The sequence below is a fragment of the Lepisma saccharinum genome, chromosome 5 (genome assembly GCF_977018435.1).
Source record: "Lepisma saccharinum chromosome 5, izLepSacc3.1, whole genome shotgun sequence".
NCBI classification, from domain to species: domain Eukaryota; kingdom Metazoa; phylum Arthropoda; class Insecta; order Zygentoma; family Lepismatidae; genus Lepisma; species Lepisma saccharinum.
In genome coordinates this window covers 25,083,937-25,109,742 of record NC_139233.1, presented here as the reverse complement: position 1 = coordinate 25,109,742, position 25,806 = coordinate 25,083,937, and the positions used below count along the sequence as shown (strand labels likewise).

At 39.2% G+C, this 25,806-nt stretch overlaps 1 protein-coding gene across 10 annotated transcripts in view; it reads left to right on the top strand.

Annotated features, from left to right (window-relative positions):
• Fhos (Formin homology 2 domain containing) overlaps nucleotides 1–25,806 on the top strand; it is a 292,809-nt gene that overhangs the window by 64,467 nt on the left and 202,536 nt on the right. For 8 of the 10 annotated variants that reach the window (XR_014441685.1, XM_083122315.1, XM_083122317.1 and 5 more), the window contains exon 4: nucleotides 6,188–6,233. Coding sequence is in view for 9 of the 10 variants with exons in the window: in XM_083122315.1 (XP_082978441.1) it covers nucleotides 6,188–6,233 (46 nt within the window). In the remaining variant the exon portion in view is untranslated. Of the gene's footprint in view, nucleotides 1–6,187; nucleotides 6,234–21,754; nucleotides 21,977–25,806 lie in introns of those variants that run through there. The other 2 variants (XM_083122319.1, XM_083122318.1) reach the window with 1 other exon arrangement.

Here is a 25,806-nt window from a genome sequence, read left to right as displayed (position 1 = left end):
TATAATAAATGATACAAGAAATGGTGAAAAGACAACATAAAAATAGAAGTAAAATAAAAATGAAAAAGAAGATATGGACAAAATACATAACATAAACGTACAAGTTACATCATAGTATTTGAACACAATCTCTGCTCTGCTAAAAGAAAATTCATTACTTCATTACGGAAAGATTCTATTTTAGGTATACTCGACATACTCTTGGTAATATGTATGCAGTAGTCGCCTACAGTACATATTCAAGCTATTCTTACCATTTATGGAAGGTAAAATATGTTCACGCCTTGGGATGCGAAATATTAACCGCATGCACGCATTTTGGCATTTTTTGAATTTTTGCTTGTAAAGTTCTATTTATTCTACCAGAGTACACTACGTCACAATAGTCTAGAAATGGATGTACGAGTGTTTCAACTAATCGCTGTTTGATTTTGGAAGATAACAGTTTGTTAAATTTAAACAAGAATGTAAGTGTTCCAAATGATTTATTGATTTGGCAGCTGACATCACCATTTATTTTAATTGTTGTATTGGTGAGCTCGACCGAACAAATAGCATTTCGAGTTCCAATAAATGTATAACATGACTTATTACAAAGCCATTTGCATCACACCATGCTTTTATCGTACCCAAATCATTGCTTATGTATTCAGTACTTATGGCAATTTCTATTGGATGGAATGATTTAGTTAGTTGGGGTCATCAGCATATGAATGTACGTTACAGTATTTGACAACTGAGCGTAGGTCTGCAATATAAATCGTCAACAATAAGGGACCTAGTATATATAGATCCTTGTGGCACACCAAATGAAATATATAAAGTATTAGATAATAAAGTAGGAGACAGTTTTACACGTTGATTCCGGTTACTAAAATATGAAAAATACCAGTTAAGGGTAGATTGTGAAAAATTGTAATATTTCAGTTTACTGAGAAGTAATTTATGTTGTACCGTATCAAATGCTTTGGACAGATCCAATAATATTAGTGCAGTTAGGAATTTCTTATCCACAGCCTGGAGGACGTCATTTGCGACTTTCAGCATAGCCGTAGATGTCATGTGTGCCGGTGAAAGAATATTATTTTGAGCAACGAAGGTAAACGTCTGTTTATAGATTATTTTTTCTAGGAGTTTTGAACACACAGGCAGAACACTTATAGGTCGAAGGTCGTTCATATTAGTTGCTTAGGGAGTGGTGTTATCAAAGCTTCTTTCCATTTCCTGGGAAATACCGATTTCTCGAGCGAAACGTTAATAATATGTGTGATAATAGGCAAAGTAAAAGGGAGCGATAACTTGAGCATTGTAGTTGATATTCCAAGTGCCCACCCAAAAATTCCTCTGCCCACCCAATCAAATTGAAGACATAAGTGTTTAGGAAAACATGAATGCTTCAATAAAAAAGTATATTCGTGTCTTAACTCTGTGCACATTTTTGTTATGAATATTGTCGATACTAGAAAGTCTCACAAATTATTCCACAAGAAGTTTCGCTGTTTTTGAATTTATACTATTTACTGAGTAAGATAAGGAAAATCCATAAGTAATATATTGATGAATAATATCTGTCAATTTTATCTATTATTTAAAACTTGAAACTTCACATTTTCCAGAGTCGAGAGTACAAAATAATACAGGATAAAACAAATATCTTATAACAAACACGTAAATAAAATCACCTTCTTCGCGTTATTTCCATGCGGTATGAAAAAAACTCGATCTATGACAAGGCTTCCTTGAACTAGAGTTTTGGGTAATAGATGTCTTATTTGGCTAATGTGATAATCAGAGGGTGCCAACTTCATATTAATATTTGGGGGGGGGGCAATAATGACAACAATATTTTTTATGCATAATGCACGTGTATATACTTCTTGTGGAATTTGGGAAAAGAAAGTGCCTTTCCCCCCTAAAGTCGGCACCTATGGTGTAATTGACAGCAAATGAAACTTTTTCCAAGAGTTTTTGAGCGTAATTAACAAGAGAAGAATTGCTACGTATGATTTTTTTTTGTATAAATTACTTCCCACAATACAGGTAAAAGCATTCGTTTTCCCCAAGCGTTATGCAGATTTATATTGAACCCTATCGAGCATCTCTATTCCTGCATTGGCCAGATGAAGATTTACTTCAGTAAGTGATCGCTTCTGTAATGGCATCGATTTTCATTTTTCGATATTCATTTTGCGCAAATTCCTTTTACCATTTTTCAGTGATATATTCTGTGAGAGTTTAATGCAGAACGAAATAGAACAAAAATTGTGCGTTCCTTGTGAGTTTTAAAACTTTCCCAATAAGACATTAATTGGTAAATGTCTGTTATATCGGAGACACATTTCTTCATTTTTACAGCAGAAACTACTTACGGAAATGAGTTTCTGTAGCATTTTGAAAGTTCGTGGAGGTATTTTCGCACCGTAGAATGCTGCACAACAAGAAATAAGCACTTCTGATACAATAAACTTGCATTTTGTGCAAAGCGACAACATTATGCCGTTGTTTCCATTATGTACCTGCAGATGGAGCGAGCGTCGAAAGTCACGCGGTCTCGCCAGTGTTTCCAAACGTGTAAAAAGCATAATGGCACCTTCAACTATGGTTCGCAATACACAATTGGTAAGTACGAACAATCCGAAACACAAAAAAACCGCTTTTAATGTGTCTCCGATATAACAGACATTTACCCATTAATTAAATAAAAAGATGCACATGCACTTATCAATTTGGAAAACTCCCGTGAGTCAAGTAAAAGGATCATTCATTAACCCTCATCCAGGAAGCAGCATTCTTTCCAGTTGAAAACTCACAATATTATAACTGGATATTGAAGACCATTCATTTGAGTTATGGAGGAATAAAAAATAAAAAAAATCATTATTGTTGTCGATGTTTACATACTTTCTGTCACCATCCTTGAATATATAATGTACACACACAGCTTTTGTCTTGTATCGAAAGAAAAACAAAGTGTTTCATTTTGTAAAGGACAATAAAGGAGGGCAGTTGAAACTTGCGCAACTTTAAATGTCGAATTTTGGCATAACTTTCTTCCCAAATCTAAACGCTAAAATTACATTTGATTTTTTTTTTTTAGTTTTTGAGTCCACACTATGCACGGTAAGGTTAATCAGGACTCGGCCTGCAGCTTAAAGTGGAATCCGAACCAATGTGTGCCTCGACCTGATATGCTAAAACTACATTTCAAATATTTTTGCTGCTAGATAGCTTCCCTTCCATTTAGGGTAAAATCTTGCCCCTCTTCTAAGGCGGTGCTAGTTTCACAAATATAAATATTTTTTGTAACCTAATAATAATCAGGGCTAGGAAGTTGATGGAAAAAAATTATATTTTTTTATGGGCCTGGAGGACAATACCAAACCTGATACTAGTCAGTTTCCCTTCACTTAGAACCAGAAAACATTGTTTTTATTTTTGCATTTTTCGTCCTTTTTTGTTCTTAAGCCATTCTTCAGTATTTTTGGTCATTTTTGTTGCATTTTTATCATTTGTCTTCTTGCTCCTTCACTATTGCTTCGTGATTTTAAAATGTATTTGCCAACATACCTTACATACTTAACTATGTCATTAATTGAAAATATGGTGAATTTAAAACCGCAATATTATTTTTAACTGAAATCTTTGTCAATGGATTAAGTTATTAATGGTAAATTTATTTTTACTCCATGATTCCAATTCACGTATTACACATTATCAATACATTTTTAAACTACAAAGTATTAAGTATACCTACTTACCGTCCGTATTTCTAGTAGAATACAAAGTGTAGTACACTGCAACAAATTGTATTGCTGGAATTTGCATAAAAAACCAAGAAGACTTACCTGAAAAATAAAATTTTGACAGAATTAATTACAAGAAAATTGTTCAGTGCTAACATTAAGTACAGACAAGGACTAGGTGCAGTATGTCGCTTAAAATATGCACAATTTGTTAGCGTGTTGTATCTTAGATGCAAAGGCGGAATAAACTGTTAGCTTCCTAACACACTTTACAATAAGCAGAGTACAAACAATGGAGAAGGAGACTTTTGCACAATTTACATTGTGTACTACTAAAATTCACTAGATGAAGCTTGAATAGGGTATATTTAGGACATTTTACAGTTGATTAGCTTACGATGGAAGAATACAATTGGTCAAAATAAAAATCGCTTCCTCTGAAATTTTAGTGAGAGGACAGTTTAGGATCGGATCATTGGTAGCGAATAATTATATTAGAAAAGGGGAAAAAATCAGATTTTTAATTGCAAAACACCCCAGAAAAAAATCTAGAAAAAAGTATCATGTATATGTGTGGTGATGATGTATTAAGTGCTATACCAGCTTCCCCTCTAACCACTGGTATACGCAGTGGGGCTGATGGGGCTCCAAGCCCCTCTAAAATTTGAGAAAATCAAAATTTTCAAATAATAGCAGTCAAAAAAATCGAAAAAAAAACAACGGTAAATGTTGACCCAGGACTGTAGTCGAGGGTATACGGCGGTATACACTGTATAGGCCTACCCTCTCGTTAACCTTATTCATTAGCGTATACTTTCTGCTACAATGCGTATACTTCTACTTTCGTCTCGTCTATATTTATTTAAATGTAATTTGACCATTACTTCAGAGAGCTTATTAGTGTCAAATACTTCTAGTTCCACATGATCGGGAAGATAATATCGAGAAGACCCCAAAATGCATTCTCTATTGTAATAAGTCTCATTTATCATTATCAAATGTTTATCAAACTATCATTATGGGTATATCATTATCATCATCATCATGGCATTTTTTTGTGGAAGTTAAATGGTTTGATGCATATAGCCTATTTAATGAAAACATCCAAAGTTATTAAAAACGTGGTCCCACATGACGTTTCACGAAACTTAGCACTTTGGGACTACAGTACCGTGTAGACAAGACCCCCCCCCCCCTTAATAATCCCCGATTCCCATATTTGAGAGTGGAAAGTTCTAAACACGGTGGATTGATTTAAATGACTTTAAACAAATAATTTATAGAATAATGTACATAAGGATTTTATAGATTTCAGCATCACTTTTCGTGAAAGTACATTCACCTTGTAATCATTTAATATTGTTTATTAGACTCTAAGAAAGAAAAAGGAAGGAAACAAAATATATGTCCTGACGATGTGAAGCTCATATGAAAGGAAATGTAATATGTAAACTGTGAACCCATTCATATATTTCTTGATTTAAATATCAATATTTTTTATGGGCAAAAATAGCAAACATTTTGTACAGAAAAATATACAAAATCCTAATCATGTGTCACTATCATTAAACTGTAAACAAACATAGCAGCTGATATTTTGCAAACTATCATTAAGAAAATTGCCAAAATTTAGCTGCAAAGACTATAAAAATATTTCAAGTTATAATTATAGAGGACATCCAGAATGTTTTATTTTCACTGGAATAACATTTACTGAAATTATTATAGTTTCGTTAACTACAAACATTTCCATAGTAGGTTCATACATACAGTATCAGAAACAGAAAAATATATATTTATTATTTACATATAATTTTTTATTTGATTTAACCACAAACTGTTCAAATATTTTACAGGGCCGTTTACTAGAAAAAAGCCTTTCTATAATATATGTATGGTGCCAGAAACCATACAAGCAATTTTAAGTGTGATTTTTAAAAATATATATAAAAAATCGATTTAAATTTAAAAAATCCGATTTAGCTAAATAAAAAAAATCATCAAAAATGTTTTTTTGTTAAATAAAAATCTTGATTTTTATCCAGCCTGGTTCTAAATATATGAAATATTTTATAGTGTATGCCATCCCCCCTAGAAAGCAGCTGGGTACTATCACAGATAAACGTATCATATATGTATAATAACTGTGGTAATATCGACTTTTACAATTCAAACCCCTCCTGAAAAAAGAAGAAACCTGCGTACGTCAGTGACTCCAACTATAATACGAAGTTAACGAGCTTAGGAGAACAGTAACGGATATTTCTGTTCCATTGCAGCTTATCACCTGCAGATTCAAAAACGTTAAAAGTGTAACCTTGGTTATGGATGTGTAACCTTGCACCTGTAGGCTTTCTTACTAAGTGTATCATTTTCATGGGCGTTTCCTGTATGTACGTACTCGTGTTACTGAATATGTAATGATGCGTTTCCTTTTATTGTAGGGACACCGACCAGTCATCGAGAAGAAATTCACCTGGGAAATCGAAGGTAAGTTTCGTTGTAATATTAATTGAATGTAATGGTTGCTCATAAACAGTGATGACACTTGATAATTTGTCTCGTAGAATCACATTTCCAACATGGCTTTCAGAACCAAATTCGTCTTCTTGACATTCGGTCTGACCTACAGGTATTTCAGGAACTACCCCTAACCAGATAAGTTCATACAGGGTGTGCAATAATTAGTGGGCAATGTGCGGATGACTCGAAAGTTCGCGTCTCTGGTCTCCATCTTTCACTTGGATGAAAAATCAGCCTTTCACTTTCAGGGATAGCCAGATAAATCATATCCCAGTTGTAGGGCAGTGTTGTGGCAGAGGATGGAGTTGCTTGATTAAGTAATAACCACCTCCTATTATTCTTCGAACTACAGCATTACCATTCGAATGAAACGTGGAAACAATAGAGTGGTTCATAATTTAAGCCCAATTTACAGAACTATGAAAGAGAGCAAAATATAGTATTTCTGAACTAAAAAAATGTAGAATTAGTACAAACTATTAATATTTAAACTTAAAAAGAGCATTTCTAATTCAATAATATAATACACACCACATAAGTAGAACTGATATCGCTCATACCTAATAAAAATATGCTTGGCAGTTATACACACACAATATGAGGGGAGGGAGGGTAATATGGATTTGTTTAGCCTTTGAGATTAAATTAATTATGTTTCTGTGCAAAGTACTATAGGAATGGCTATTTGGGGGGTATTCATTAAAAATGTATTGATCTGGTGAGTAAAGAAGCATCGCTTGAAAGGTTTAAGAGTATTACAAACCAAACACGGGCATCTGTTTAAACGATTTAACGCGCGTTTCAAGTATTTGTGTTTTAAGTATGAGTTGGACCTCGAACCAATGAACATTACACCTCCACGTGACTACTATGCTCTGTCCCGGGAATCTCTGGAGCAAGCTAAGGATAGTAAGTCTCTGAGCAAGTAGTGACTCGAGAGGTCTCCACCAATAAACACGTGCGAAGGAACGGGATTGCAGGGAAGGGAAAGGCGACTGCAGCTGCCAACCTTTGCAGAACCACGTACTGCTTCGCTCCACCCACTCGCTTTCTCCCCTTCTCTATCGTTATGCGCCACCTGCTGCGGAGATTCCCAGGATAGAGTAAGAAATAAAATACCAAACTCTCTTCATTGCCCCCTTCTCGCGAAATTACTTGACACGGCCACTGTTGTAAGGTCTCTGGAATCGTGTCATGTGTGGATTAAGATAAGGGGACTCTTAACATAATATAAAACGGATTGCTCCCTCCTCCGAAACGTCTGAAAGTACAGGGTGGTCAAAAAGAAAAGTTTCCGTTTTCGAATCTTGTTCCTTTGTGAGTGTACGTTCATGATTTTCACCCGATCATCCATCATTCATCCTCATCTTCGCGAACAACCAAACGTGTCAGAAAAGTGATGCAATTTAAGAAATATGCAATTGAAGGCTATGGTAAATAACGAGATGGAAACGTCGAGACAGAGGCGCCATATTTTCAAAAATATTGGGTGGGCTCAAAACGAACTATAAGTTCACAAAATTCTCATTCCACGTTTTAAGATTTGGTTTTACTCTCCTTTGTGTGCCACTTTTGGCTAATTTGCGAAGATGAAAAATGATATGATGAAATTGGTGAATGGGCACTCGCAAACATCCATGCCCAGACCGAGATTCGAACCCGGGACCCCTGGAGTCGTGGCGCGATGTGCTAACCACTCCGCCACGGGGGCCGGCCAACATTTTATGAAATTAATGCCCAACAACAATGCATCTTAACTTTTTTTTAAAAAAAAAAATAATATTTATTAATCGATTTCAATAAGCACTTCACCACGAATCACGATAACAAATATAATAACAATACGACGAATTATCGGATGGGCTCTGGCCCCATGGGCGTCAATGCGTCGGGAGATACATATGAGCAAGAAATGCTGAAGTAGGTAAAAAAACAATGATCCATGAGGGATCTGTTGAGCAAACACCAGCGCAACACAAGGAATCTTAAGAGAGGTTCGTCCTCGCTGGCGGATGTGGTCGATTGCGCAAACACTGACGTAACGGGTTAAGCCGCAAGCCTAGGGTTAATTGTCGCATGATTGTGCCTCTTCTTTTTCATCCGCACGGTCTCAAGGTTGTCGGCATAGTTTGCTTGGCTCCAATTGAATCGAAGCAGGCTATTAAAATTTCAGTTCATTGAATGCCATAAACAGAGCAGCGATTTTTTTTATGTAGGGGACCAATCAACTTTCAAGAAAATAAATATTTGCAAAATATGAAGAAATGTGTAACTTTCAAAAAACATATTTATGCTATATTTCCACTCAAACATTTTTATAAAACTAAGTATATTTAACGAAAGTCGAACTGAAGACAACAAGGTGTACAATAAAATATTTCTTCATTTTCACATTTTAAACAAGAGACATGACATTTCAATTCCCCTTCTTTGAGGAAAAATTTAAACCAGAACAGAGGAATATTAGGCAGCTAACACATATGAGTCATAGGCAGGGTTGTTAAAGGTCCAGGAATTGTAAATAAATTCAATTCCCGTCCGGAGAGAAAATCAACAAACGTAAATTGGTTCTACACCGTAAAATACCTCTATATGTTTAAAGTATTTCAATTCCGTTCAGGAACCTTTCAATCTAATCAATTGAAATCCGGTCCAAGTTCCGGTCCTGTTGCGGAACCCAATAGAACCCATTCGAATTTTTTGGTTCCTGGATCTTTAAGATCTTTAAGTTCCAATCTTAGGTAGGACATTCATTCTGTTTGTTTCCTCGTTCAGTAATTTTTGAATTCCAAACTCTGCTGGAGCTGTACTAGTTTCTACTTAACGGATCTTACGCTTATCTGCAACAGGGTGTGGCAAAAATTTCGAGCTTGAATTACACAAATAAGAAAACTAAAATATGTATTCTCGTGTAAAGTACTACAAACATAATGTGCCGATTGAATCTGTAAAAGTTCGTAAAACAAAAAGTTAATATTAGAGTCCAATTGGTGTGATTCGTCTATATGTTAGTGTTTTTTATGCGACTTAATATGCTTGTACAAAAAATTAATTACTGGCCCCAATACTCGAAGTGAGGGAAGTTCGTATCCTTCATCTAGAGAAAATACGCAAAGCGTTTGTCACTATAGAGCGACCACATAGAAAAGAACCTTCAACGAAAATTCCCCACGCACCTTCCTCTTCTTCCTTTCAACTCGGGCGATAAGAAACCATGCTTCGCTCTAACCCTCCCCTCCGCGCGAGAGTACGGTGCACGGGAGTCGCAGGTCTGCGCAGGTTTTCTTGCTTGTGGTTCCACTATACAGGGTGTCGCAAAACTCTTTCAACAACGCTTGGGTGCTGGTAGATATCATAAAAACAAGTAACTTTTCCCCATAAAGTTTACCTCCAAAGCGCTTAGTTTCTGCGCTATAAGCACTTAAAATCTATCCTGTACGTATGCAACCCAACACAGCAAACGCTTGCTCTGACATAACTACCAGGGGCGCGTGGCAGGGTTGCCACTAGCTTTCCTCCTTAAGAGAGACGACTTGAAAACAACTTGGAAGTCTTGCTTGAGCAAAATCCAAAACATTAATGATACTTGCGATGTTGTAAGAAGCATTGACAGTATTTATAAACTGACCAAGACGGTGCAGAAGGAAATGATTAGGTGTTCAAGGCCGTCATGCGTCATGTGCGCCTGCCACGCCATCTGGTAAGTGGTACCTGTAGCAGGTCAGATAGGTGCAGAAGAGCAGTAAAAGTGCATGGTCGTGAGTGTAGTGTGTTAAAATCGGTCAGCAATGCCACGTCGTGGCAATACGACAGCGATTCCAGCAGGTTTCCCAGTTCCCGATCGCGGCCGAATTGTTGCATACCGTGAATGCAGATTATCCTACCGTGAGATCGGTGCCCGTGTAGGACGGAATGCATCCACAGTGATCCGTGTATGGAACCAGTGGGTCCAGGAAGGCACTGTAGAGCGACGTAGAGGTTCACAACGTCCGCGTCGGACGACGGAACGAGAGGACAGACGTCTGATACGCATGGCCCTTACAGACAGAACGACCACGTCAACGAGGATTGCGCATGAAGTACGGGATGTTTTACAACGTCCAGTGTCCCCACGAACCGTGCTTCGTCGTTTGGCGAACCGGGGAATTTTTTCCCGGGGCCCACTGTTGCGGATTCCTCTGACGCTAGAGCATAGGCGTTTGCGTCTGAGATGGTGCCAAGACCGTCGTGCATGGATGGCGGAATGGAATGCTGTAGTGTTCTCTGATGAATCCCGCTTCTGTATACAACATCATGATGGACGTACACGCGTGTGGCGGCACCGTGGCACTAGGCTTCATGACGCCGGCATCATGCATCATCACACAGGGCCTTCATTGGGTATCATGGTATGGGGTGCCATCGCCATAGGTGTTCGTTCGCGTCTCGTACGCATTCAAGGGACATTGAACAGCCAACGGTACATCACACAGGTTCTCACCCCTGTTGCTGTCGCATTAATCCATGCACTGCATAATGCCACTTTTCAACAGGATAACGCGCGCCCCCATGTTGCAAGGAATGTCCTCGCATTTATGGAAGCTAACCACGTGCCCCTGCTTCCTTGGCCAGCACGTTCGCCGGATATGTCGCCAATTGAACATGTCTGGTCCATGGTGGGTCGCCGGCTGGCCCAACTCAGGTTTCCGGCACGTAATGTTGAAGACCTCTGGCAAGTGTGGAAGCCGCTTGGGACGCCATACCGCAAGCAGACATCGATAGACTCATTCTGTCCATGCCTCGCCTTGTTGCAGCAGTTATTGCCGCCCGTGGAGGCTGTACACGCTACTAGCTCCTTGGGGTTATGCAACCATGTTCTACGGGTCAAATGTCACACCACCGAGGTCTAACTGTAATCATTTTCTTATCTTATTATGAACTACATATTTGCCAAGTTTCGTGTTCCTATCTCATTTCCTTCTGGGTGTTGCAATTTTAATGGCGAGCAGTGTAGTATTATGTGTGTAAGGTTACCACATTACTGTAAGGGAAATGTAGGACATGCTGTCCCAAAATGTAGGACGACTTTTATTCAAAATGTAGGACACAAATCATGCGTAGTAATAGTCTACACATTACTAAAACATGTTAGCAAATAATGTAAAATTGACACATTTTCAATTTTCAAAAATAATGATTTTCTTATTTCTTTTTTACAAAATTCCCAAATTTGTAATCAATACACTTCTTACTGCACGTGTTTTCAGTCGTATTTCTCAGAGGAGCCAATTTTTCTCAAAATTTCTTGTCTAAGCAAAAAAAAAAAAAAAAAAAAACAACTTATGAAACTAAACAATCAAACTCTGAAATTATACTGAACCAGTACCAAACCTATTACAGAGTCTATGAAAACTATTTCCCTCAACAGTACATTGTGCTGATATTAATGAAAATACTTCCTTAACATTCGCATTATGACCTGGGGTCTCTTTCTCATTCGAAGTTTTGGATTTTGGAGTTTTTTTCTTTTATTACCATATGTAGAAATTTAAATCAGCCATTCCAATGTCCGACAATGAATCAAAATAATTTTCAGTATTGGGTATGGGAGTGCAGTCCATAGACTTATAACTTGCTTCTCTTTGTTCAAATGAAACACGCATTTTCTTAATTTAAATTATGTGATGCTAAAAATGTAGAATATGTATGATTTTTTTTTTCAAATTCCTCCCGGATACCAGACATACGTATGTGCTAAAATGTAGGACATATCCGAAAAAAGGGGACGTCTGGTAACCCTAATTATTGTCATTGACATATGTGTTGTCCACACGTGTGATCAAGACAAAACACACACTCAAAACTCCTCGAATTTAATTTGTTCAGTAGGCCTCCCCAAACTTAGTATTACTTAGGAGTAATACTAAATGAAAATGATATTAAAGAGGAAATAAAAAGCAGGCTTAATTCAATAAATGCGTGTTACTTTTCTCTTCATAAACTTTTATCTTCTCGTATAATACCTAAGAAACTAAAAGTTAAAATATAGAAAACAGTAATTTTGCCTGTAGCATTATAGCTATAGATGCAAAACTTGGTCCCTTGGCTTGGGATGAATGATGCGAAGAGACCAGTAGGATGGCCAAGACGAAGATGGAGAGTTAATGTGGAGATGGACCTAAAGGAGATCGGTAGGGATGCAAAAGATAGGATAGGGACAGATGGAAGGCTTGTGTTGCTGCAGCCATAAACCTTCGGGTTTAAGAAGGCTAGAAAGTTAGTTAGTTAGGCCTCCCTGATGGCACAGTGGTAGCGTTATCGCCTTGTAATCACGGGTTCCCGGGTTCGCTACCCGGTGAGGCATATAGCAATTCGGATCCCACTTTAAACTGTAGGTCCAGTATCGATTAGCCTTATCGTGCATAAAGTGGACTTAAAACAATTCAATTCGTTCAGTAAATTCTGGCAATAGTGATTTGTTATTACTAGTTACAGATACTTGCTAGTTGTTTCTTCAGTACCATCTCCCACCTCCCCCTAAAATTTTACAAGACTTATCAAAAGCTGAGCCTCGTCCGAATAGAAACCCTGGCTTCGCCACCGTTGGGTACCTTGTATAATTTGAGGCTTTTCTGAGTCATAAATATACACAATGACATTTGCAGATTCTTAATAACCATTGATGAACCTTCAACTTTACACAACATCCTTATCAGGCTCGGTACCGAACACACCTCTCTCTGCTCGCTATAGCCTCCCTGGGAGGACCAACGACCTGCAGAAAGCTTCATGCCGCTTGCAAATTCTGGGATCGCAATGCGATTTATTAAGCCATCTCGGGAATGGTCTTCCAGGTAAGATTTAGCACGTTCCACCCGGTATTTACGAACTTGATCTGCGCAGACGTTCGTGACGTCATTCTCGAGAGGAAGAAAATATATGTGCTCGTCCTCGTCTGCAATGGCGTTGGGTCCGTTTCCTGATGTCTGTCGGCTCTGGAAATGCAATGTTGCAGCTAGAAACCTGGATAAATTCCCTTTCATCTAAAAGAGTCTTTGTGTCGAGAAAACGTAGAAGTTAATCTTTGCTAAATGGTTGGAATTCCCCATACAACACACATGTCGAAGTTAAGGATGTTCATAGGATATCCATGAATGTCCAGTACGTTTTGGAGATTATGTGGATCATTTTTTGATACGTTTTGGAGATTCTGTGGATTATGTATCCAAAAATGTTCCACAGAAAGTCCAACACATATCCAAAAAGTATCCACAGAACGTCTAAATCATATCCTTCTTGGATATCCCGATGAGTATGGATATTCAGGGGATATGCAATAGATGTTTTCTGGACATTCTCTGGATATCCAGGACGGGATGCTCCATTGACGTCCTATTGATATCGAGAACTGGATATCCAGGACGGTATATCCTATGCACATCTAATGCTATCCATAATATCCATGGATCTGATCTAGACATTTGTGCATATACTATGGATTTCCGTTGGAGGTTTGTGCTGTATGGGTCTTGCTTCCGTTGCTATTGGCCCTGGTTCGATTCCCGTTGGAGACTGCAGAATTTCAGTATTGACCGAGCATCGTGTGAGAATAACTGAGGAGCTACCGGATGGCCAAAATTAAAGTTGCTCCATTCAGGGCCCTCTGGAGCCAGTTTAAAGCATAGAATTGCGGTGAAACTTTGTAGCGAGGCTATGGAAACCATGTGGAAGCGAGTGCTGACGAAAAAAATAGTTCAAATTTTCACAACCAGGTTGAAATGTGGGTATATTGAGATTAGAATACGCAAATAATCGCCTTCTTCATTATCATGTTCTAATTGCTTTATTTAAATGAATTCCCCATTAAAATATTTTAGCTTCCGGCTCGACTTGCACTGAAGTTCCAGATTCGAATTCCGGTATTGGCAAGTTTGTTTATTTGTGAGTGTCCCTTCATCAATTTCATCCTTCTCATCGTTGGGATCCGCTGAAATCGGAAAAAAAATACAAAGCAGCAAAGAAATGAGCTGGAAATCAGTGGCGTATACTGACTCCAAGATCTGGGCTATCTCAGTATGTCATGTGATCCTAGGGTATGAATAGAAATAAATTTACCAACTCCTAAGTAAACAGGTTGCCAACTCATAAGAAATCAGGTTGCCAACTCATAAGAAATCAGGTTGCCAACTCCAGAATCGGCGTCATCATCTCACTGATACGAATAATAATATTTACAATTTCTGATCGATTTTTCTCCTGAATTTTATACTCTAGACTTCAGGCTTAGCTTTCCAATAGAAGAAGTGGGAACAAAATGGCCGATATATTTTCTTCACCGTGGAAAAAAATCCGTATTCTGAGGAACCAAGAAGTTCATCTTACTTAGATCTACATTTTTGCAAGTCAGATCTGTAATTGTCTTCCTCATTCATATGAATATTTCTAATCAAATCTAGAATCCAGCTTAGGAGGATGTTCCTCCTAAACACAAGAAAATTTCTTCAACTAAAGTGATATTTCTCTATTCAGATTGATATTCCTCCAATATAGGTTGATATGTATGCAACTAATAAAGATTTTCTGCACACCAAGGGGCATTTCCCCCGATCTGCCAACAGTGCCTGGAGAACAAGAAGTCCTTGGCACGAGTGAGTTAGTGTCAGCAAGGTTTTAGCGGAGACTCCCGCTGTGAATTTCGCACAGGATCCTTTCAGTATGTTCCCACGGATACAATTTCCAGCTCACCAGGTTGTCTCCCTGCAGAAAATTATGTCCTTGGAGATGCTGTTACGATCTGACCACACAAACACATATGTCTGCTGGAGGCGGTGGTGAAGAGGCGATCCGGATAGCACAGTTTTCCCATCACAGACATTCGTTGGATGTGTGGTAGAGTGGGATTGTTTCCGTAACATCTCTGAATGTTGTGGATTTGCAACTTGGGAGCGAGTCGTAACTCACGAAGCATCCAATCAGCAAGCGAGCCGATGACGTCATCTAAACCCAGCACTTATATCAAAGCCTCTGGTTCCTGCTCTAAACAAGTGTTTCTCAACCGCCGGACCCTGGCGTCAATTTGACCGGGCCACGACAGGTTCTCCTGAAGTTTGGAGCTTGCAGCCCGAGCTGGCAATCACCTGGAAAGATGAAATTTCGTTCTGGGTTCACTAGCGATAAAGAAGAGATTATTTTTCTCCAGTGATGGTGAGAAATCAAAGCCTCTCAGAGGACACCTGTCTCACGTGCAGCCTACAAATTTGAATTTAACGGTTAGTTCTTTGTAGAGTTTGAGTTCGACTCCGATAACAGGAAATGGTTTCACGACAGTTCCGGTAAGCAATCAACCAATCCAACAGGAGAAGGGATCGTTGCTTCCCGCCTCCAAATTTGAATTGATTGATTGATTGATTTGCTTAATTTTACTTAGATTTTTTGTGCAACTTTTGGCTAATTTGCGAAGATGGAGATGAGTGATGATATGATGAAAGTGATGAATGGACACTCACAAATATCCATGCCCAGGCTGGGATTCGAACCCGGGATCCCTGGCGTCGTAGCGCGATGTGCTAACCACTCCGCCACGAGAGCAGGCTCCACATTTGGAGGTTGACGGACGGGCACCATGGTGAATTTAGTGTGAGTAGCAATTTTTATTAACAAACATAAAGTGGAAATATTCTGATTAATTGGAATTTTCCGGTGTCCGAAATGGAACATTCCAATAAAAATCAACACTTACGAAATTAATTAAATGATACTGGCGATAGGAAACTATAATTCGAACCAGTTGTTGTCAGCTAATTTAAACCAAATGTTATATTTGTCAACAATCCAAAACATAATGAACTAATACTCTCTATGATTATGCCATAATTTATTTATTAAATACCAAGGGTACATATTAATTAACGTATGAAGATAAAATATACAGAAAGCTACCTGACGAGACATCGACTTTTAAGAAAACTAATTTCCCGGACTACAGGTTCAAGAACATTGAGAACCACTTGTCTGCACTGTTGGTGCGTTTACTAGCCAGACACTAGCGATCAGCATCATTGGCCTTGCGGGGGATTGGCACCCCTGAACACCACAATTAACCAGGCTTCGAATTTGGGGCCTCTGACTTCGTAGTTTTGTCTCTATACAATCCCTGTACTTGACGCACCCTAAGTCGAACTTCAATGTTTATCAAACTACGACCAATGAATGTCTACAGCAGAGCAGTAAGTCCGTACTTAATTCGTTTCTCAGCTTGCGATTCCAGACGTTCATTTGTTTTCCCGTCCCCCATGCAACCGCTGTGAAAGGCATCTAATATACATGACACGGCACTCGATAATATTCCCAAATGGCGCGCGGGGATAGAAACAACCCTCAACTGTCGCCTCGTTGCCATGGATACGCCCCTGACCAGCTCAACGGTATTCGAATTGGGGGAACCCCATGGTGGAAAGACTCACCCCCGCATCTGCCACTCGCGGATCAAATGAGCTCACATTCTTTGAAGTCACGAAAGTGGATTATCTTCGATCTGATGGGGCAGACACGGAAGGAGAATGCCCAACAAAGGCTTTGAGTCACAGAGGGGAGATGTTTTACACTTGGAGGCGGATACGGGGATTGTGGTGTCGAACTTTAGATAGGTGATTAACCCAGAACTGGGAGAAGGCGTAGAAACACTGGCATGGTTAAATAGAATTTCAACTTCGAACAAGATGAGAACAAATAGTGTGTCATATGGTCAGTGTACGAATTAAGGTTCTTATTGGGGGGGGTGTTAGATTCGGGTAAGCACGAATTGCATGTACAAAGGTCGTTCAAGTTTGACCGAAACTTTTATTTATAGGAACAAAATGGAAAGTCGTACAAACACCAAACTATGTCAATTTTTCAAAGTATTCCCCCTCTGGTTCCACTGTCATCGTTAGGAAATTCCCTGATTCCTTTGGCGTATAAAGAACTGACCTGCTCTCGTAGCTACTGCGGAACATTGGGCAAAACGTTCCAGTTGCTCTCAAATTGACCGTACGAGACCGGGCATTGTCATGGTGAAGAACTGAAGAGTGACATTTCCAGACAACATCCCCGGCCTTTTCTTGCGAGAGGCATTTCGTACGGCAGCCTTCGTCAATGTGTAATAATACTAGGCTCAATTCTGACCATTTCTTCAAAAAATTTACACATCACCACCTTGCATGCTCCAATCGGACAAACGTCACCTTGCGGCTCGTCAGAAACTATTGTTCTTCGCCAAACTGTTGGCATTATTGGTATACTTTTATTTGACATCGTTGACATTGTTTATACCCCCTTACGGTGCTTATAACCTTCTTTAAATATTTCATCTGGCTTCACGTTCTCCTTTACAATGAATTTGATTATACTGCTAACCCACAGCTACAGTCACACTACTTGCCGCCATTTTTGCTGACACTGTTGCTCATGTGCCAATCATATCGAGGTGAAATTTCATTTTTTTTGTAAAAGGAAGGAATGACGAGAGAAAAATTAGTACATAAACTAAGAATGGAAGTCCGAATTTAAGGGGAAGGGGGAATATGATATTCGTAATACATACTTCACACAACCAGGAATTACATAATTCAGGATATGTGACCTGTAACGCCCTAAAATTATCAAAGTAAGGCATAATTGTTTTTAACACTTTGCTTGCCCCTTTCTGCTTATAACTCTGCGGGCAGCTGTGGCGAGAGGGTAGCCCATTTTTCAGGCATCCTGGTGCTAACAGAGGTCCCCCTTTTCTTCCTCCGTGTCTAACAGATTCGGATGGTACCGAGGACGAGACATATGTACGGAAAATCAAGACGAGGCCGAGACTTATTCTCCCGCAGACTCATTTCTTGGGAGCTTTGATTACCTTAAAAAAGTAAAATTACGCAATTTTGCTTAATCAATGCTGCGACTAATGTAGACGTACCAAAGCTTTATTTTTCTTGTGTCTGATCGCCGACCTCCGTGGCGGAGTGGTTAGCACATCGCGCTGCGACGCCAGTTGTCCTCCTGGGTTCGAATCCCGGCCTGGGCAAGGGTGTTCTTTGTGAGTGTCCCTTCTTTAATTTCATCATATCATCACTCATCCTCATCTTCGCGATTAGCTAAAAGTTGCAGAACAGCGAAGTAAGTAAACCAAATCAACCAATCAATCAATCTTCTGTCTGATTACTTATAGATAGGGAGACAAATTTATGGTAAATAAAAACTGAGGAGAGCGGTAAATAAAATGTTAGATCAGCCGTATATACCAGCGGTGGAAAAAAAAAATTGGCACACACTTTTTCAGTATGAGAGGAAACAATATACAAAAGAGCTATAAATTGATAAACTACTTCATTTTTATATACTGTACACATACACAAGTACCAAACAAAAAGAAAACATCAACACAAAATCACTTCATTTCTAAATTGCATATCTCAAGTGATCTATTCATTGTATCTATTTAAAGGATATCCTTGCTGTCCAACAAATAAAATAATCACTACTGCACATACACAAACACATGATGAAAATCACATGATGATAAACAAAATTCATTCATGACTGAACACAAATGACACCATTGTTTCCCTTGATGTGCGGGAACAGACCAATCTTATCGCTGCTACAGCTAGCAAGTTCAATGAAACTGGAAGTTGAGTAGACATTCGGGGGAAGAAAGGAATGCAGCTTGACAGGAAGCGAAGTTTTCGAACTGAGATTATGTGCATGGGAAATCAAAATTTGCAGCGTCTTCCTGATGTGATCGAAGATAAAACGTTCTTCAGCTGCAAGTTGTAGGAAACTTTAGGCAAACGTATCGTTACAAATCGACAGTATGCGCGCACAACCTCGATTGCCGGTTTTTGCCTGTTTTGTACTTAATTTGACGGTTATTTCGCGAAAAAGCGTTCATTTCGTGGAAAAGCACACATTTCGCATTACTTCGCGAATAAAACTCATGCATATTTCATCATTGGGGGTGTAGTTACGTGCAGAATGTTCAAAATTGCATCTTTTTTTTTTCACATTTCGCGATTTCGCGCATCGCGAAAATGCAATGTTCCTACTTATAGATAGGTTAATTATGTGATGTATAATGTGAAAGCGTGCGTTCGTCACGAAGATGGCCGAGCCCGTTAACTCAATATCACCACGAGTGTTCAAATCCGATCTGGGCACGTGTATTTCTTTGCAATTATCCCTTTATCAATTTCAACAAGTAGTTAGTCACTCTATTCGTTGTGTTTAGCTCTAGACACAGAATAGCAAAGTAAAATAAGAAAAGTGCAAATATATAAATTACTAGTTTGTTTCGAAAAGTTATTTGTCCATTTTTATGCTGTTATTTTGAGACACTTGACGCGAGACCGAAGCGAGAACGAAACTGAAGTTTGGATATAGAGGCGAGATCGAAAACCAGACTGGCATCTGCAGCACGAGGCGAGACCGAGACAGACATTTGCAACGCGAAATACGAGATTGTGTCAAATCTCATTTTCTCTCCCTACCATCCCTGACCTCTGTGATATTCCTCCCCCTCAAGGTGGTTCTTGTCATGCTGCCCAGAAGGTAGCGGCTTCGATTCCCCAAGCCTTCAGAGAAAGGCTACCACGTAGCGCAATGCATGTGCAAACGTCGAGATTAAACATTCCAATCATCCCGCTGTGATCGCAGCAGGTTACGAAGTGTGACTTTGAGAGGAACAATGTAAAGGTCGCATAAAGTACGTTCGTGTCTCTATCCTATTGTTTGCAATAATTTACGGCCGGTGGCTTCATAAGCGTATCAAGATTCTTTGAATGCTTTCGCAGAATGTTTGAATTGGAAAGGTAAATTCGGGCTCTCGTAACGCGGAACAAAAACATCAGCCAGTCAAAGCAGTGTTGCAAACCCCGACTTCCAAATTCTCCCTATATGATACTAAACTTGTCGGTGCTACTCACTTGTGCACTGGTATTTCTAAAGTCGGAGACTTATTGTTGTAGCAACACACGCCATTTATGTATGTGTCCATAGGCAAAGTCAGTCCAGTGTTCAGCATCCTTATCCCCACCAATTCGTGCTTGTTGATAGGTTTGATTTGTAATTTAACTTTGTGTGTGTTATTCTGCAGTAAGCTCTTTTTTTTTTCTAACATATGGTTGCTTGCAACTTGTATAGGTTCAATGTCAGTTGATTTATGACTGTAGGATACTAAAGTCACACATCCAGCGATACGTTCATGTAAATGCTGGGTATGTTGATATACATAAATACATTAAAAATAATAAAGATTCCTTTTTCACCGTAATGTATAAATGAAGGATTCAACACAAGATGTTTGCTCTTGAAAATATTATTAATTTTCATTCATTCTTATAATTTCACCTAATGTTTTTTTTCTCAAAATTTGTTCCTTTTGTCTATGATTTTGAGCTGAGGGGTGCTGCACCCTCCTCTTTCGTATGTCCAAAGTAGCATTCCCAGAAATTTCGTACAGGATAATAAGGAGTTTAAGGAAAAGGGGGAGGAGACGGCCTTCCCTTGGCTATATTTTATCATTTTTTCAGGCTTCTGGTTTCAGATCAAAAGTGGTCGGTCGGTAAACCCTACTAACTACCCACATTAGCAAGGTTTCTAAGTTAACAGTGAATATGATGATGATAAATGAATTAATGAAATACTAAATTAAAAAACAAAGTTGTAGAAATGGGAATGTTGAGAAGTAGTGAGATATACCGTCAAACCAATACCTATTACATAATCATTTCAGTGTCGAACAAAAATGTGAACATTTATATACTCTGATAAGAAAGTACAAAAATAATCATTTCAAGGTACTGATTCTAGAATTATAAGACTTGCTTCAAATTTCCTGTGCATTTTTTTTAATAATAAACTCCGATGTTATTCGTTAAATACACTTAAGAAATGTTTTTGTAATTTTGGTGAAGTTTCATTAATATGTAATATTTCTTTTAACATTGAAAAATGACACAACCACGAATGGTAAAAATACACGATCTTCAAGATTGTACCAAATTAATGAAATTTGTTTTTTTTTTCTCTGTGTCTGAGGGTTTGGAAGAGTGGTAGGGGTGAACCACAACTCAGCATGAGCATAACGTCATGCAATTCAATTATTATGTACCGGAAAATGCAAATTAATTATATTCAATGGAAGCTCTCTCATTGTTGAGTGATCGAACCAGGGATTTTTCACACACCCCTAAACCCCTCCCAAAATTTCAGCACCCCCTAAAAATTTTCACAAAAGCACTTTTTGGCATTTTTGCTCTAAATATACCCTCACACCCCCCTAAATACGAACCCCCCTTCCCCGATGGAAAATTCTGTATAAACCCCTGGATCAAACCCGGTGCTCCTCGCACCAACAGGCGAATTGAAAATTAGAGATTGTGCCATGCGGTTGGCAACACTTTCTCCGGGTCGGTGTTTTGTTCCCGAGCTTCTCCAGACCGTCCCTGGATGTCGCTGCGGTCGCCGGCGCGTCGAGTTGGCCGGCTTCAGAGCATGTAGTTATCTCGCGGCGAGCAACTCGTGAGCGTGGTCCACGGGTGATGGAAGAGATTACCTGCCGAGTCCAATATCTGAACGATATTGACCCGTTTGCATTCACGACGAACTTTCCGGAACCCCCGCGACCACCGAAGTACACGTTTCACTTGAATTTACCCCTAGTGAACCAGATAGCAGCTGTGCACAGGCTACTTCAGGCTCCTCACAGGGTAAGTTGAAACCGCACACCTTCGCTCGAAGGGCATTGCACCTTTTGTTGTTTTTTTTCGAACCTTCTCTTGATCTTCTCTCGGGAGTTGGAGGTGTGTGAAGCTCAGGTGTCTATATTCTTGTCTTCGGTTTGTTGATAGTGCATAAGCAGGTTAAAATCAGTGTTTATATTTTGAACGGTTTTGTGAATCAAAGTTTTTAAGTGTTTTACAATCTAGTGAGCATGGCTTATACGTGCGTTTTGACGACGAATACAAGAGGAACGTAACGTCGGGTGCTATTGTTGCAAGTAATCTTTGCACGTGAGGTACACGGAAAGTAAAGAAAGGAATATTAAATTCTTGTACGAGTGCGACTAGCAAGTGTAAACCTGTCTGACGTGACCAAGAAGGTGTCATCGTCATGTTCCGTCTTGTTTCCATTGCCGTAGGCGTTTGTCCAGACTTTTTCGTCAGGGGTTAAGGATGGTATAAGGATAAAGTTAGCGCCAAAATGAGCATATATTGAGATTTCTGAAAAATTTTGAAGGTTGTTGAGAAAAACCGGGGCTTTAGATAAGCTTTTTTGTATTTTGTATATCAATAGGGACATGTTGTTTTCTAGATTTTGCCTTCTTTTTGTTTTAGCTTCATGGGAGGATGGCGAGTATAGCCCTCCCCCCTTGCTAAACCAGACAGAAATATGATTGTGTTTTGGGAGGCTTAATGATACTTGGATTTGTTGACAGGCCCACCGTAGATATTCCCCTATGCATAAAGTGGCTTTACAGAACTTTGAAAATGAGAGCTCAGGATTAGAATGCCGGTTGGCCCACCTTCAGCTGTTTAGAACAGAATTGAGTCCCTTAGACACGTTGCACAGTGATTCGGCTTAGCATTGTAACTTGGAGCCTAACTTTTAGGGGGCTGAACAACTTTCGGTTCCAGAAGGTTAAAAAATTACACAACACAAATTTTTATAAACCTGAAAATTCTCAGGGGGCAAGTATCCCCTTGCTCCCAGAACGGTTGCCATCGCCTCCTCCTTGAAAAATATTGTGGTTCCTGTTGATACGTAATATTCTTACGTTACAACAATATATTGTCACCTTTTTTATTAATTTTCGCAGACAACTGTCAATACAAAACCCATTTCCAACAAACGGTAGATAAGCATTTATTTTTTAAATATAAAGTTAGTACATGGCGGCTCCGGACCCCATGCCCCCCTCTACATTCGAATCCGGCAGGGGATATGGAGCTCTCTCTAAATATGTCCTTGCTCCTTGTCCTGCCTGAATCGAATGCAGAACCCTTTGGATCGTAACGAAGGTACTGCGACTGTTCCACTGCACTACTGCTCTTGCAACCAACTGGTAACGTACACGTCAATATTCTGCACCTCGTCTTGAAAGTCATGACAATCGTAGTATATCTACTTCAAAACGACCTTTGGTCTATAAATTTTGAAACAAAACAATAGAAATGATGAAGGTCGTCACGCAACGTTGAATGATTGTTTTAGAAAGAAGTGAGATTGTAATGTAGCTGCTGTGGATTGTTTTTCAGTTTCTCCTTAATTTATTTACCAGATTGCTCTGAACTTTGGTGCTTACGATCGCGGTTCGGTTCCCGGCCAGGTCTCCCAAAATTTCGGTGTTGACATTGTTAGGACATTCTTCTTCTTTCTTTTTTTGGTTCACACCGCATTTGCGAGTTCTAGCCAAAGTTACTGAGTTCAGGTATTATTACTATTATATGATCCAAACTGTTGTTGCATATCGTTCACTGATGACTTTTTGAATGTTGTGTAGTCCATTCTGTTCTTATGGTATAACGGTCTTTCGGGGTCTTTTTTATTTAAATTGTCGTGCGGATCATCATGGTTGGTTAGATTGTAAACCTATGTTTTCTAGCGAAAATATAAAGAATCCAAAGAACTGCAGTGCGAGGTTCAGATATTAATGTCGATAAGGATATCGGAAATTGTACCCGTGCATGTTGTAAGTTTTTATATAGAGAGTCTCGGTGTTGTTGTCATAAGGGGCATTGAAAATAATAAATGATTAAGTGCTTGATTATCTTCTCCGCATTGGCAGGAAGTTGATGGCACAATCTTTAAACGAGCCAAATGTTGATTTACTAATACATGGCCTGTTCGCATTCTTAATATAAAAAACAACCACTGCCCGAGGTGAATTCATGTTTTGGTACCAAAGTCTTAGATTTCTGACTTGAGCATGCCACTTATAGGACGGGGTATTTTGTAGCTCTATTTTGGACCACTCCTCCCACTGTTTTTGTATCTTATATTTTACTCTGGGTAAGAGATCTGTATAAGATAATCGAAGAGGTGTTACGTAGTCCTGGGTTCTCTTTTTTTTTTTTTTGCATTTGCATCTACTATGTCATGGTATTTATTTTGATTACTATGCGCACGAATATAAGTGAAATCCACTCTCTGTCCTTTTTGTCGAAGATGCTGCATCGTGCAGAAAATCAAGTATTCAAATGGTGTTAACTTGCAAGCAGCACTGCCTGTTCTCGACAAAGCCTGCAAGACGCCCAATGCATCAGTCAGGACTAGGGAGTGGTTAATTCTTAGTTCTACAACCTAGAGGAGCGCTTGATATACGGCATAACACTCAGCCGAAAATATTGACATACCTTGTGGTAATGTAATTTTTTTAATTTCATTGTACGACGGGACTTAAAATGCACAACCAACTCCATCATTGGATTTTGAACCGTCAGTGCATATAAAAGTCAACTTAGGCTACAATTCTTTATAATTTTTCATGTCTGCCGTGGTCATCGTAGTGTATCTCTACACGTGATTCAATAGGAATTGTCAGACGAGAGATGAGTGGTTCTATGTGCGTGAAGGTGAGGTGGTAGGTCTCGGGATCAATTAAATAACAATATACGAAAATATTACGTGTGGGAATAGAAGTTAAATCCTTTTCGATATGCCATTGTCTTTGAATAGCGAAGATCTTATTGAAAGGGTGGAAATGTCTCGACCATGTTTTGAGTAGATATTGTACCGTTAACATTTTTCGTCGCTGGTATAGTGCTTGTTTCTTACTTTCTATAGATGAACGTTAGGACTTGATGACATCAAGCCAAGACAGACCCGAAGAACCCGTCTTTGCAGTACATCCAAGGCGTTGAGAAGCTTTGTGTTTGCTCCACCATAAGCGGAGCCAGCATAGTCGAATAGGGCTCTAAAACAGTTTTAATAAAACAATAACTTTGTGGAAGGATGAGTGCCCCACCTTGTGGTCGAGATGCAGCGTAAAAGATCGTGAGGAAAATTTGGGAGCTACTTGAAAAGAAGTAGTATCGGGTTCCGGTCAAGAAAACCAGAAAACAGCGGCGATGGGACTCGATGGAAAAGCAGCCCTCTTAGAGCTGTTTTGATTGATTGATTCGCTTTGTTCTACTTCGCTTTTTTGTGCAACTTTCGGCTAATTTGCGAAGATGGGGATGAGTGATGACATGATGAAATTGATGAATGGACACTCGCAAACATCCATTCCCAAGCCTGGATTCGAGCCCGGGACCCCTGGCGCCGTACCGCGATGTGCTAACCACTGCGCCACGGGGACCGGCTGTTGCCCCATGCTGTTTTAGTTCATTTAGTAGTATTAACATACTCTTTCTTACGTTCGTTAAGAGTACATTTCCCTCTGCTGCAAATTTAGTGTCTTTCCCCCTTCTTATATAGTAGAGTTATTTTTTGCAAACAAATTTCCTCTTTGTATGTATTTACGACCAGTCAAAAAGTAGGGATATTGTCCTCGCATTTGTTTTGTGCGCACATTTTGCTGGCTTAACTTTAAATTCCA